The sequence below is a fragment of the Schistocerca nitens genome, chromosome 2 (genome assembly GCF_023898315.1).
Source record: "Schistocerca nitens isolate TAMUIC-IGC-003100 chromosome 2, iqSchNite1.1, whole genome shotgun sequence".
Taxonomy (NCBI): Eukaryota; Metazoa; Arthropoda; class Insecta; order Orthoptera; family Acrididae; genus Schistocerca; species Schistocerca nitens.
This window is the reverse complement of record NC_064615.1, coordinates 73,373,215-73,387,480: the sequence shown is the minus strand read 5'-3', so window position 1 is coordinate 73,387,480 and position 14,266 is coordinate 73,373,215. Positions and strand designations below refer to the sequence as shown.

At 39.9% G+C, this 14,266-nt stretch overlaps 1 protein-coding gene across 1 annotated transcript in view; it reads right to left on the bottom strand.

Annotated features, from left to right (window-relative positions):
• Positions 1 to 566: 566 nt before the first annotated feature.
• LOC126235733 (Golgi apparatus protein 1) overlaps positions 567 to 14,266 on the bottom strand; it is a 160,259-nt gene continuing 146,559 nt past the window's right edge. The window contains exons 15-16 of the mRNA XM_049944511.1: positions 10,490 to 10,596; positions 567 to 3,213 (exon numbers count right to left, since the gene is read on the bottom strand). Coding sequence (XP_049800468.1) covers positions 3,049 to 3,213; positions 10,490 to 10,596 — 272 coding nt within the window. The 3' untranslated portion in view covers positions 567 to 3,048. The remainder of the gene's footprint in view (positions 3,214 to 10,489; positions 10,597 to 14,266) is intronic.

Sequence of the window (14,266 nt, the reverse complement as noted above, 5' to 3'; positions counted from 1 at the left end):
GACAAGGACATTGACAATATTTCACAGAACTACAGAATTAGAGCCTTTCATTTAAAAACTTATACATATATTTAATGCCTGGTGTCAAAATGGTTGCTAAAATGACAATATTATTCACATTTTTGCTTAAAATAATGATAGTTTAAATCATCATTTATTTTCATTACAAAATAATCCTTTATAAAATGTGTTAAAAATATAAACAGTAAAAATTCTTCTTTCAATCTCTAATACATTTAGGGGAAAAGAATCTCATTGCTGAGAATCAGTGACAATATTTACATGCAGTACAAACAATATACAAGCAATTCTTTTCTGACTGTACAATTACAGTTAAACAAATATATTAATAAAACTCAAAAGGGGACATTTGCAAAACTTAAAATGGTAACACATGGTGTTTTTAATGTCATGTGGGAGCAGTTATATTACTTAAGGTTGCAAGGCTAAAATGAACAAATTTTTCAGCCATTTCAGTGTAAATGCAGTCTGAAGCATTTGAAGGTTTAGAGATGCATCACAGTGACGGAACTAGAACCCTGCCAAACATTAGTTTTTTATACGTGTGTGTGTGTGTGTGTGTGTGTGTGTGTGTGTGTGTGTGTGTGTGTGTGTGTGTCAGCAGCTGGAGATTGGTTGGTACACTTTTTGTATACAAAAACAGCATACGCAAATAATGAACAATATTTTAACAACTAAAATGCGATGTACAAAATAAGAAGGCTGTGTAGGCAAATGTACACCCATTTCACTCCACTTCACATCTCATAAAACTGTTGGGTAATAACAATCCATACAATTCGTGCGGAATCAGTGGACCTGATTCATCATCATACAAAGCTATAAAAGACCAACAGCAGATCTTCTAGTTTATTGAAACAGAAACAGTGAAAGGTGAAAGAGAAGATATGATGACACTACATTTGATCAGAAATAAAGAACAACACCATGTGTTCATCAGTCAATGGAGTGAGAAACATTTATCTCATTTCAATTTTATCTGATACTTCCACTGTGTTTTTTATATACATCACCAAATAAATTACACAATACACACATTTCTTCATCATAATGGAAAGTTTTCTCACCTTTATTATAATTCTTACTGTACATTAAGTTGCAGAATTCATGGAAACTTGCAATATATCTGGAAAATATAACACACACCACAAAAAGTCACATGCAGATTAAGGAGTGGTATAGAAACCCATTACTCTAAATACAAAGAGGTTGTTAATACAGACAATAAAATTAAGTAGATGGCATTTGTAGCTTACAAATTCACCAAGCCTTTGTCTTTAATGAAAAGGAGAGGAACATAATTTCAAAATTGATTCTGCAATGAAAAACAAAAAATTACATATTTGTGTATGAAAGACAGTGCTTAAGGACCAAGGTTTGAATACAGACTAACTGATTCTAAATATGATTCTTCTTATTCTGTACCTGGTATTATCTTAGAAATATTGACATTCCTACCAGAAGATTGATAATGCAAGATGTTTTATTCATTTTAATGGATACTTTTAATCATTTTAATCCAATTTAAGACCTTTTATTCATTTTAATCAATACTTTTACTCACTTTAATCCAATTCAAGGTGAAAGTTTTCTTGTGAGTCAAAGCCCCTCAAAGTATCCCAAAACATGATATATATATGTAAAAGACACATGAAGGATACACACTGTTCTTACCTATGAGCAATATTAGCTGGAAATACAAAAATCTGATAATATTTAATAATTTTGGTGTAAACATTCTTTGTCATTAACATGAAAATTATAAAACTAACATATATATCATCAAAATATATTTAAATTAGAAAAAAAAGCAGTAATGGGACAACAGAAATTTACACAAAATTTGCTGTTTACACTGTCTGGGATACAGTTCCTCTGTAATTTAGCTGATTTTCAAATGATTGCCTTATTATTTTTTATAATACAGAAGACTTTTTTTGTTGTGTGAGCAGTAACACCATAACACAAAAAAGCACTTATCGTGTCTTTGCTACTGTGGTTATTCTGTAAACTTTCTCATTGTACAGAATAGCAAGAAAACTGGTGCAGACTTGCAATGAAATTATACCTGTTGAGCATTAAATTTACCAAAACTTACACAAAAGTATTAAATAATTTTCACTACATGTACCCCTTGGTTCTATTGTTTTAATTTGAAAAACAATGTTTACCAGATTATCCATAACAGAGGAAAGCTACATAACAATCTGATGATATCTTAAAAATTGCAAAGTAATACAGAAATTTTATACAAAGAATGTGCCAGCTCTGTTCAGTTTAAATTTGGAATAGTATAGGAAATTATGGCAAAACTCTGAATTTAACTTACTTTCCAAGAAGCAAATTGGTGTAAAACCTTAAAGATACAAAGTAGTACAACAATTTGCTTCAAGAATCGAAAACAGCACGAGACAAAACATAATGGGACACACTTCTATTTTGTCCTGAAGTGGCTTTCCTTCTGACACCACTATTTAATGTAGCTTCTAATTATCTACCTCTAGAAACAAGTTCTTAAATGTCCTGTTAACACCCTCATAACCCAAAATCTGTATTCGTTGTAAGCATATTACTGACTGGAAACCATAACACAGACATGGCACTGACAAATGACTTAATTACAGTAAGATACAACACGTTTAAAAGTCCACATCATTTCTTGCAGCATACAAACTACTGGTGTAGTGGCTTATGGTGTTATTTTCTCCATTCATTACAACAGGAAAATTAAAAGTTCTAAATGCAAATAATATACTAATTTTACAGCATACAAAAAGAAAAAAATGTTTGTAAGAAAGAACAACAGTTTAAACCTGATTTAGTTCCAATGTCAAAAATGTTCTTCTGATATGTCTTATTTAGTTCATGGAACAGGACACACAGTAACAACTAAAAATTCAGCCGTGCCAAACATTCATCCATATGTACATTATCGCTTACAAAACAAATTGTCTTCAGTCATTTATAAACAATTCACATATACAGGATATATATATACATACACAATATTCACTGTTACACAATGCACTACTTATTTTTCATTAACAGAGTTCTTCGTGTGAGACGTCCACATGAGAGACCCATTATGAAGATAACACCAATCATTGTCAGGGCCACAATCATGAAATAAGTTTTTGAAGGTGATCGTGAAACTGTTGCATACAACTCTTCAATAGTTTCTGGTGCCACTACCTGGAACGGTGAAAAGAAACTGTGAATTGATAGTCACATAGTAACTTTAAATAAGAAATCTTCTGGAGGCTGTAAAAATTCTACTTCCAGCAGTATTTGGCTTTTGGATAGGAACACATTTCTACAAGAACAAGATATTTGTATTGTTGATTTTCAGTTAAAAAGACAAAAAGCTGATAGTAATGTTCTCAACAATAAAAAAGTAAAACAAAAATAAACATTCCACTAAGTGAGCAGACAGCAGTACTTCTAGATCTGGAAAACCATGAGAGAAAAAAGAAAACATTCACTAACTTTTAAGACTCCATTTGGCACTATCACAGAAATCTACACGGACTTTGCTTCAGGAGTGGGGTTGTAAATTAAAACGTTATGAAGCACTTAGGATTCTTTAAGTGAACAAATAGGCTCACTACTTTTATTATGAGCTCTGGATTACTTCATGAACAGGTGACATAGATAATACAGAGAAAGTAGTTCCTTACCAGAAGAGTCCAATATTGATTTGGAATATACAATTGATGCACCTAATGTCTTAAAATAGAAGGTACACACAGTTTTCTTCTCTGTAATGCAGAGAAATCTTCAGATGTTTCAGTAAAATTGTATTATTTAGGAACAAAGGAGACGACTCACCAAAAGGCAGAAGTGCTGTGCCATTGACAGGTACACGAACAAAAGATACATGCTTTGCTTGCTTTCGGAATAAAATTTCCCTTCTCAAGTTTGTAGGAGGAAAAAAACCACACACACACACACACACACACACACACACACACACACACACGTGCCTGTCTCCCTGCATTCTGCTCAGTTGACTGCCAGCTCTTTCCTGGCCCACTGTGAGTGTAGTGGAGTGAAGTGGTGGTGCAGGGTGGGACGGGGTGGGGTGAAGGATGCAAGTGGTAGGAGGCAGGGAGGGGATTGTGGGGCAGTGTGTAGCAGTTCATGGGAGAGTGGGAGCAGTCTGTGGGCTAGCTAGGAGTGCAAGTAGAGGGGGCAGGTGGCAGATGGCTGTACATGTGATTTCACAGATTAGGGTATGAGATGGCAGCACAAAACTACTTGGCACGTATTAGGTGGGGGTATTGGGATGGTGAATGGTGTGTACACACACACACTAATGGGTGGGGGTTGGAGGACAGCGAGTTACCTTATGTTTAGGACAGGGAGGTTACAGGAGCACAGGATGTGATGCAAGGATAGCTCCCATCTGAGCAGCTCAGAAAAGCTAGTTCTGGTGGGGAGGATCCAGACGGCAAAAGTTGGATGTAGCCATTGAAATCTCGCATTTAGTGCTCTGCTGCATTTTGTGCCACAGGGTGGTTCACCCTGCTTCTGGCAACACTTTGGCAGTGGCTACTCATTATGCTTGATAGCTGGTTGGATGTCATACCAATGACAAATGCTGTGCAGTGGTTGCAGCAGAGCTGGTATATAACATGGTTGCTTTCACAGGTGGCCCCGCCTCTGATGGAGTAGGTTAAGCCTATGACGGGACTGGAGTAGGTGGTGCTGGGTGGGTGAATAGGGCACGTCTTTTCTGCAAGGGTATGATCCCTGTGGCATGGGAGGGTCATAGGGGTGCTATGGGATGTTATGGAGGTTGGATGGGCGGTGGAACACCATTGTGACTAGTTACAGTGCCCCCACCTAATAATGTCAGCCCTTATTGACTGACACCTGCAACCAATTGTCTAAAACATAGCCTCCCACATTACAGATACCAATCACTTCCTGCACTGGTTCTCTGCCACTCCCACACCCTTACCTTCCAGGTCCCTACTCGTCACTGTACATGCTACCTCCTTATTCACCAACATCCCTCTTGCCCCAGTCTTGCCACAATTGAACACTAGCTCTCCCAACACCCTGCGGATTCCAAACACACCACTTCATTCCTCATACACCTAACCAATTAAATCCTAACCCATAACTACTACATCTTTGAAGGGAAGGCACACAAACAAATTCGTGGCACAGCCATGGGACCTGCATGCCGCCCTGTTGTGTCATCCTCTTCATGGGACACCTAGAGGAAACATTCTTAGCTTCCCCAAACCCCTGGTCTGGTTCATGTTTACTGATGACATCTTTATAATCTAGACCCAAGGCCAGGACACCTTATCCCCATTCCTCCACAGTCTCAACACCTTATCTCCCACACACTTCATCTGGTCCTCCTCCACCCATTGTGACACCTTCTTAGATGTTGATTTCCTCCTCTCAGATGGCTCCATCCACACCTCAGTCTACATCAAAGCCACCAACACTACCTGTACTTTAACGGCTGCCACCCCTTCCACCCTAAAAAACCCCTCCCATACAGCCTGGCCACCCATAGCAGATGCATCTGCAGTGATGAGAACTACCTAGCCCAATATGCTGAAGGCGTCACAAAGGCCTTCACAGACAGGCAATGACCCCCAGACATAATACACAAACAGATCTCCTGTGTCACATCCCCAGACACACCTGAACCTCAGATCCCTCCCACGAATCAACGACAAAGAAGCACTCCCCCTTGTCACCCAATACCACCCAGGACTGGAACAACTGAACCACGTCCTTTGTCAGGGCTTTGACTACCTATCATCATGCCCTGAAATGAGGGACACCCTAACCAAGATACTTCCATCCCCTCCCAAAGTAGTGTTCTGCCGCCCACCCAACCTTCACAACATTCTAGTCCGTCCTTGTGCTACTCCCATCCCTGATCCCCTGCCACAGGGATCATCATGCCCTGAAATGAGGTACATCCTACCCAAGATGCTTCCATCCCCTCCCAAAGTAGTGTTCCGACACCCACCCAACCTCCACAACATCCTAGTCTATCCCTATGCCAGTCCCATCCCCGTCCCCTGCTACAGGGATCATATCCTTGTGGAAGACCCAGATGCAAGACCTGTTCCATCCACCAACCCAGCACCTCATACTCCAGTCCTGTTACAGACTTATCCTATGCCATCAGAGGATGGACCACCTTTGAAAGCAGCCATGTTATATACCAGCTCTGCTGCAACCACTGCACAGCATTTTACATTGGTACGGCAACCAACAAGCTGTCAACCAGAATGAATGGCCACTGCCATACTGTTGCCAAAAGCAAGGTGGACCACCCAGTGGCAGTACACACACACACACACACACACACACACACACACACACACACACATTTCTTATGGCATAGTTCTGTCTGATAAATTCTGCAAATACTCTATGTTACTAACACCCCCCCCCCCCCTCCCACCCCACAGCCCCATCACTGATGGGCAAATCTACAGCTTTTTAGTGAATCTCATATATTGTCAACTTGCAATTTTACATATTCATAAAGTATTTTCAGAAATTTTGTAACTGTAGCTGAAAGATAACAATAGTGATACTGGTTTACTACATTTATACTGGATGTATCAGCAGCATGGCTGATTTTCTCATAAGCATTTTGTACTCCTTGCAGGTTACAATGCACATTTCCAAGAAAATCGTGTGGCTTTGGTACATAAACGATTCCCACACTGTTACTGTAATGATTTGTGGAAGTGGAAACTATGCTTGGTTAGAGCCATTAACAATTAAATCTTCTTCCTCAAGAGAACAGTGAATGTCGCATTACATGAGGGTGGTTTGAAAAGTTCTCAGAATCACAATGAGAGGTCAGCACTAGCGCAACGAGTTGTTCACATGATACTCATTGGACTGTTGTCTGTAAACACATGCCATGTCAGTGCTCTTGGAAGAGAGCTGTGGTGGTGTTGTGGCTCTGTTGTTGTTCCCGCGTAGTGACTTCATAAAGAAATGTATGAAAGCAAATGACATTCATGCCGATTTCCAGAATACACTGGGGGCTCTGCTCCTTCATTACAACTGTTGCCAAGTGGACAAATGAATTTAAATTTAAATTTGGTCAGGGCAGCTTAGATGATGATCCACGCAGTGGTCAGCCAAGATGTGTCACTACTCCAGAAATCAATGCAAAACTGCACAAAATGGTCATGGATGATTGCCGGCTGAAAGTGTGTGAAATTGCTCATGCTTGCCAGATGTCATCTAAAGGTGTATATCACATTTTAAGTGAAGAATTAGAAATGAAAAAATTATCTGCAAGATGGGTGCCATGACTCTTGACACTGGACATATCGGAACAATGTTTGGCCCGTTTTAGGAGAAACGACCAAGATTTTTTGTGCCAGTTTGTGACCACAGATGAAACTTGGATGCACTACTATGTCCAAGAGACAAAACAACAGTCAAAGCAGTGGAAACATGCTGATTTTCTGCCACCAAAGAAAGCAAAGACAATTCCTTCAGCAGGAAAGGTCATGGCACCAATGTTCGGGGATACGAAGGGGATTCTGTTTGTAGATTATGTCCCCACTGGGTAAACAATTACTGGAGAATACTATGCTAACCTCCTGGACAAATTCCAACAAAAGATACACGAAAAAAGGCCAGGTTTAGCATGAAGAAAGTTATCTTCCATCAAGACAATGTGCACCCGCATACACGTGCCGTCACCATAGCAAAATTACATGAACTGAGGTATGAATTGTTGCCACAGCTGCCTTATTCACCTGATATGGCTCCATCAGACATCCATTTTTTCACAAAACTGAAAATTTTTCTTGGTGGACGAAGATTCGTTTCAAACGAAGAACTGATAGCCGGAGTTGACAACAATTTTGCAGGCCTGGAGGAAACTCATTTTCAAGATGGGATCAATGCACTGGAAAATTGTTAGACCAAGTGCATTAATCTACAAGGAGGTTACATTGAAAAATAAAAATAGTTTCAGTGCTAAAACCCTCACATCTGAAAAGGCAAGTGAAGTTCACATAGCTTAACACAGGGTGTGATTACTTGTGACGAGGAAGTGAGACAGAACTGTACTGAATGCATATGCTTGATTACTGATCACTGATGGTATGGTACACTAGCCAGACTGAGCATAATATTTAGGTGGTTTTTTACACTTGTCAAATGCCATGCTGGTTTCTCATTTCCATCTCAAGTAAATAACATACAAACAGTTAAAATAAGAACACATACAGAATGTAGTTTACACAGTTCACAAACTACGAGGACTATCCAGAAAGTAACAGACATTTTGATATATTGTGGTAGTGGGTGGGGCTGCATCTGCCATCTTGATGCCATAATGTTTCTAAAATCAGCACGCATCCAGCCGTGGTAGCATGTGGTCTGTGTCTGCTACTTTGCTTTCTGTGATGTGTTAAAATGTGCACTGCAATAGAAAATCCCACCACGTATGAGGCGCATTCTGTGACTAGGCTTTTGTTGGCAAAAAACTGCAAACCAACTGAACTTTATTGTGACTTTTGTGATGTGTATGGAAAAGAAATAATGAGTGAAAACTGAGTGAGCCAATTGTGCACTGATTTTAAAATGGCCCTACCAATGTTCACAGTGGGGACCAGAAAGGTAGGACTATCACAATGACTGATGAACTAGTGATGAAAATCAAAGACAGAATTCCTGAAAATCCTTATTTCGCAATTATGGAACTTTCACATTTTCCCAAAAATTTCATGGAGTTTGGTGCATGAAATTGTAGTGAACAAGTTTGATTACCACAATTTTTGTTCTAGGTGGGTTCCCAAAATCCAATTTCAAGTGGCACATTTCTACAGATGCTACTGACAAACCTGTTACAATAATAAAAAATTAACAATATGAAAAAACATTAAGTCTGTTACTTTCTAGATAGCCCTTGTATTTACTATTAGGCTACTTCACATTTGTAGAAACAGAAAGGGTATCCAGCCAAAGTATCAAATAAAAATTACTGCAATATAATGGTCATGCGATTTCCGGTAGTTAACAAACCCAAACACAGACTGGACAGACAACGAAAACAAAAGTAAAATGTATAGGAAGATATCGCGTTCTCAGCTAGATGACAAACAGCCTAACATCTTAAATAACAATATGCTGGTCATCATTCTAGACTTTAGTATGTTTACATGCCCCTGCTGTTTAAAAAAAATTCTCACTGTTCTGATCTCTTAGGAAGGTCTTTCACACACTGATTACTACTACTAGAAATTACACCGTAGGGGATTCTCATTAAAGAGTTAGCAATCGAATTTTTCTAACCTAAGAATTTATTTCATGTTGTATCAGTGTGTTTTACTCATGTTTATGCTTATTTTCTGGCACTTGTGACTTCTGTTAAATGTATAAACAAAAATTGCCTATACTTTGGTGGGATCCTCTCATTCAGTGATCAGAGTGCTCTGGCCCTCTTTTTTTAATCTTTCCCAACCTACCCCTCTCACTACCCTGAGGAAGAAACTAATTGTTCTGAAAGCTATGACAGTGTTGCATACTTTTACACGAGTATCAGTGGTCCTGACAATGCTTCGAAACTGCTAAACATCTATGGGAAATCCTAATCTCCTTCCTCCCCCCCTCTCTCCGCCACCTCCTCCCCCTCTCTCTGTCCATGTCCTCTTCCCCTCTCTATCTGACCTTGAGCCTTGTTTATTGTTATTGCCAACAAAGCCTTGACTGGGAATTGAAGTCGCTTAAAATGTTTGAGTAAATCAGAAGGAATCATTTGTATACGGGGTTGCGGGATGTCTCCTTCTGCTACATCACTGAGGACAGTAGCTTCAGTGACAGTATTTTGCATAGTTTTAAATAAAATTTGTCTAATGGTGTAAATTCCCTGACATGTCTACACTGTGAAGCCTTCTATGTGGGAATGACCAGCAACAAATTGTCCATTCGCATGAACGGACACAGGCACACAGTGTTTGTTGGTAATGAGGATCACCCTGTGGCTTTCCCCCTCCTTCCCTCTTTCCTGATGAAGCAACCTCAGGTTGCGAAAGCTTGAAATTTGTGTGTTTTTTATTGTGTCTATCAACATACCAGCACTTTCTCGTTTAGTAAGTTACAGCATCTTTGTTGTTTATAGAAATATATATAACCTGTGCCCATCTTAAATTTATTAAAGTATCATGTAAAGATTTGAAGCAAGATGATCAATAACTTCTCAAGATGTTTTGGTAACAATGTCTCCCTGTTATACTATATTAGTAACGTGTAAAAATTTGAAGTATACTAGCCAAGAACTTTTTGAGATCTTTGGTAATAACGTTACACAACAACTTGTGTTTATATAGTAGCATAGATATCAGCAGTACTAAATTTTTTGTCCTACCTCATAGTTTTAGTTTTCTCAAGTGATTTTTTTTTGTTTTTATGCACAGATTGCATAGACACAGATATACAAGTATTAGTAACATACCAAGGCAGCATTCCTGAACATCTCTATTCTTTTTGTCAACATCTCCTGACAATCTGGTTTAAGAGTTTTTGTTGGATCCTGGAGTACCTCTTGTAAACACTGGACATCTGTAAAATGTAAAATTTGAATTAGTAAATTAAGCTGGATTTGCAGGTCTGTTGTTTCACTACAATATCCTCAGCAGAGTGAATAACTATTCAGATGCTTCCAGTATTTCGTACATTTTGTCACAGTTATTGGAGATTCTGGTTTGTGTTTTATGTAGGAATTGTAGCTTACTGGCTCTGGTCACATAAATCTTATGTTCTCACATGTACATATATCTTTTTATAATTACTAATGAAACAATTACACAGCAACAAAACGCCCTTTTACAAAAAACTACATTTCAGCTTCCCTATTTGAACCTCTCTTCTATAGTTACTGCATCAACAACATGAACTGCCTGATATAGGAGGGAGCAACAGACTGGTGCAGCAGCAGTTCTCATTACCAATAACTTTTTATATATCTGTAGCCACAATTGAAATGTAGCCAAAAACCTACATAGACAAGTACACAGTGTAACAAAATTAAAGAACCACTTTTTTGAAATCCCATGATTTTCTCCCATTGTGACACAGAAGTTCGAAATTTGGCCTGAACATCACTACAGCATTCCTCCGTACTGTTGCAAAACATGGTACCCTGCAACATCACCCGCATGTACTAAAAGAAAGCCAGAGCTCAGAAGCTTATATGATGCGTATCGTGGCTTAATGGTGTCAGGGGATGTGTCACACTACGGGGAGGTTGTCACACCTCCCCTTACCCACATCTCCACTCCTCCTCCTGACACCTCTGTGACATGTGTCAGAACAGTGACATCCAGCATTAAAAATGTGCACTTTTCTTATGGGTGGCCAGGAAAACATTCTGGATACACCACTGCTCAGAGCTGAGACGAAAAGGCCTAAAGATGTGTTACAGGACATGACTGAATCCATCCCTCCCCTCAAAGCATTTCTGTTCACATATTTCACAGCAGAAAACGAGTCTGCATCTGCAGTGCGCAACAGTACGATGTTCTTGACAACTTTTGACTCTGCTGCTTTCCCAGCCCCTTCCCCAAGAGATCCAATTCTTCGCTAAGGGCATCATGGGGCTTCAACCCATTGAACATGATCTCACACCTTTGGAGTGTAGTTATGCAACCAATGGGAACTGTTCAAAATCATACGATTGGATTTAGACATAACCTAAAGCAGAAGAGGGTGTTTATGCTTTTCCATATATCCTTTTTTCACACCCTCCTGTGGCATGTGCACAGCAAGGGTGTGCGACATTGATACACATGTGACTACAACAGCAAAGGGTCCCTCTAATAAACTCCATTCGGCAACACTCTTGATGCCACCTGCGCGCACCTTTGTTGAGCACTTTAAAAATGTCTTTGTAGAGAGACACCCATCCACCGATCCCTGCACACGAAATCTGAGACATGGCATTTTATTCACACATGTGTCAATAGTGTCAACTTCATAATCCCCTCACCTCCCCACCCACAACCCACAGGAGGGTGATATGAAAAAAGAAGGATGAAAAGGCACAGATAAACTTTCCTGCTTCATATCATGTTCAGATTTATTGAATGGTTCTGAATGGACCCTAATGGTTCCACCTTGTACAGTGAGAAAAAAACTATGGCCACCCTACACATTCAAGGTGTCATATCGCATTCAATGGGGTTGCAGCCCTGTGCAGTCCTTAGAAAAGGATTGAATCATCTGGGATGGGGGGAGGGTTTGTCAGCAGTGTCAAATGTTGTCAAGAATGTCATCCTGTTGACATCAAACTGCAAACTGTCAATTTTGGACACAAAATGTGTGAAAATGAACACCCCAAGGAATGGGATGGTTTGATTCATGCCCTTTATGACACATCCTGAGCCTTTTTGTGTCAGTTCTGAGCAGTGCTATGTTCGAAATGTTTTCCTCAGTCTCCCATAAGAAAATGGCATGATTTTAACACTGTGCACCGTTTTTCTGATCCCCACCCCCTCCCTGGTCAGTGCAGAAGCATCAGGAGAAGGGGTGAGACATGGATAAGAGGAGGTGTAAAGACCTTCCCTCTGTGTGATCTTGGGAGAATAGTAATGAAATTTGGTGCCAATGAGAAACCATTAACCAAATTACATCTCACAGAAAATTGTGAGCTCTGGCCATTTTTTCACATGTATGGATACCTTACTGTTTGAAGTTTCACCCGAGGGTAATGTTACAGGGCACAACGTTTTTGCATCACTGCAGAGGAAGGTAGGAGGCACTTTCAAGTCAAATTTTGTACTTCTGTATCACAATGGTGGAAAAAATGACTAGACTTCAAAACAGTGGCCCTTTAATCTTGTTGCACAGTGTACTTTTGCTGCCCTCAATCAGAAGGTACTTTACTTTGTATATTTGCATTGGAGATGATAAGCCCTTGCTTCATTCGATCTGTGAACTGATATATGAAACCAGTTGGAAGTAGTTATAGAGATACTGAAAACAGTGGACAATCATCCTGATTCGCAACCACAAAGCTGTCATACACAGCTTACGGCAATGGTTAGGAACTATGTTTGATGGTGTTTCAAATGTCTTTGTAATATTTCTCAATCCACTTTGATGCATTACAACAATAGGGTCATATATTGCTCCAAAGTATAGGTTGTCTGATGGGTGGGTACGCAAACTAACAGATGCACGTAACGAGACAGTTAGCTGCTGTATTGTTCATATGAGAGAGAGAATGGCTGATGTAGTCCATGTTAACATCCTCTGTTTATCTGATTGGTAACCTCTTGGTGAGCATCACCTTGTGTGGTTTTTGATACACTTTAACCATGCCATTCCTGCACACCACGACTCATCAGTTCCGGCTATCTATCTCCACATCTTGAACATTCAATGGTGGAGTTCCAGTCCCCATCCAGCCATTGTTCTGTGATACAAAGAAAGAATTGTCACATGTATGGAGCAGTGACTTCTGCACACTGTAGGGAAAAGATAGCTATGGGTGGTGGTGGTGGTGGTGGATACGACTTGCCCATGGCAACTGGCTTTGGCAACTCATAAGTCATTTGATTGGGCTTAGCTGTGGCATAACAGTGGACCAGGATGTATTTAGATTAAGTGGGTGGGAGAATGCTGCTTTGGGAGAGGTTGGAAGAATTTTCCACATTTCAGAGTATGATGAAACGTAGACAATGCTCTGGCAGGGGATGTGGTTAAGTTGTTCCAACCTGAGTGACATCAGGTAATGGAAGGATGGTTCTGTGCAGTGGTTGGTGGTGTATCTGGATCATTAGAAACATCTGTGGACACGGCACACAAAATATGTTTATGGACTAGATTTGAAGGACAAAAGCTTGTCTGTGCAGGTCTCAGTGAGACCTTGAGCATACTGGGAACAAGACTACTCATTAAGGCAGTGTGCAGGTGGCTTCACTGTATGGAAGAGACACTGCTAAGTGAGAAAGAAATCACAGCTATTGCACTGGAGGTACTGTTGATGGTTGATGAGCTCCAAATGGATGGAGATTTTGGTGGAGCCATGGAAAATTTCCCCTCAAAGGATTAGTTGTAGTTAAGGATATATCTTAACTGGTCAATGTATAAGGAACGAGGTAGTGGGTTTGGGGTGGGCAAGACAGTGGGAGATTTACTACTATAAAACATGGCTGTGGGAGATATCAGTGTGCAGGGAGGTGGCATTGACAGTGACAAACAAGGATACAGGTGGTTGGTTGGTTTAATG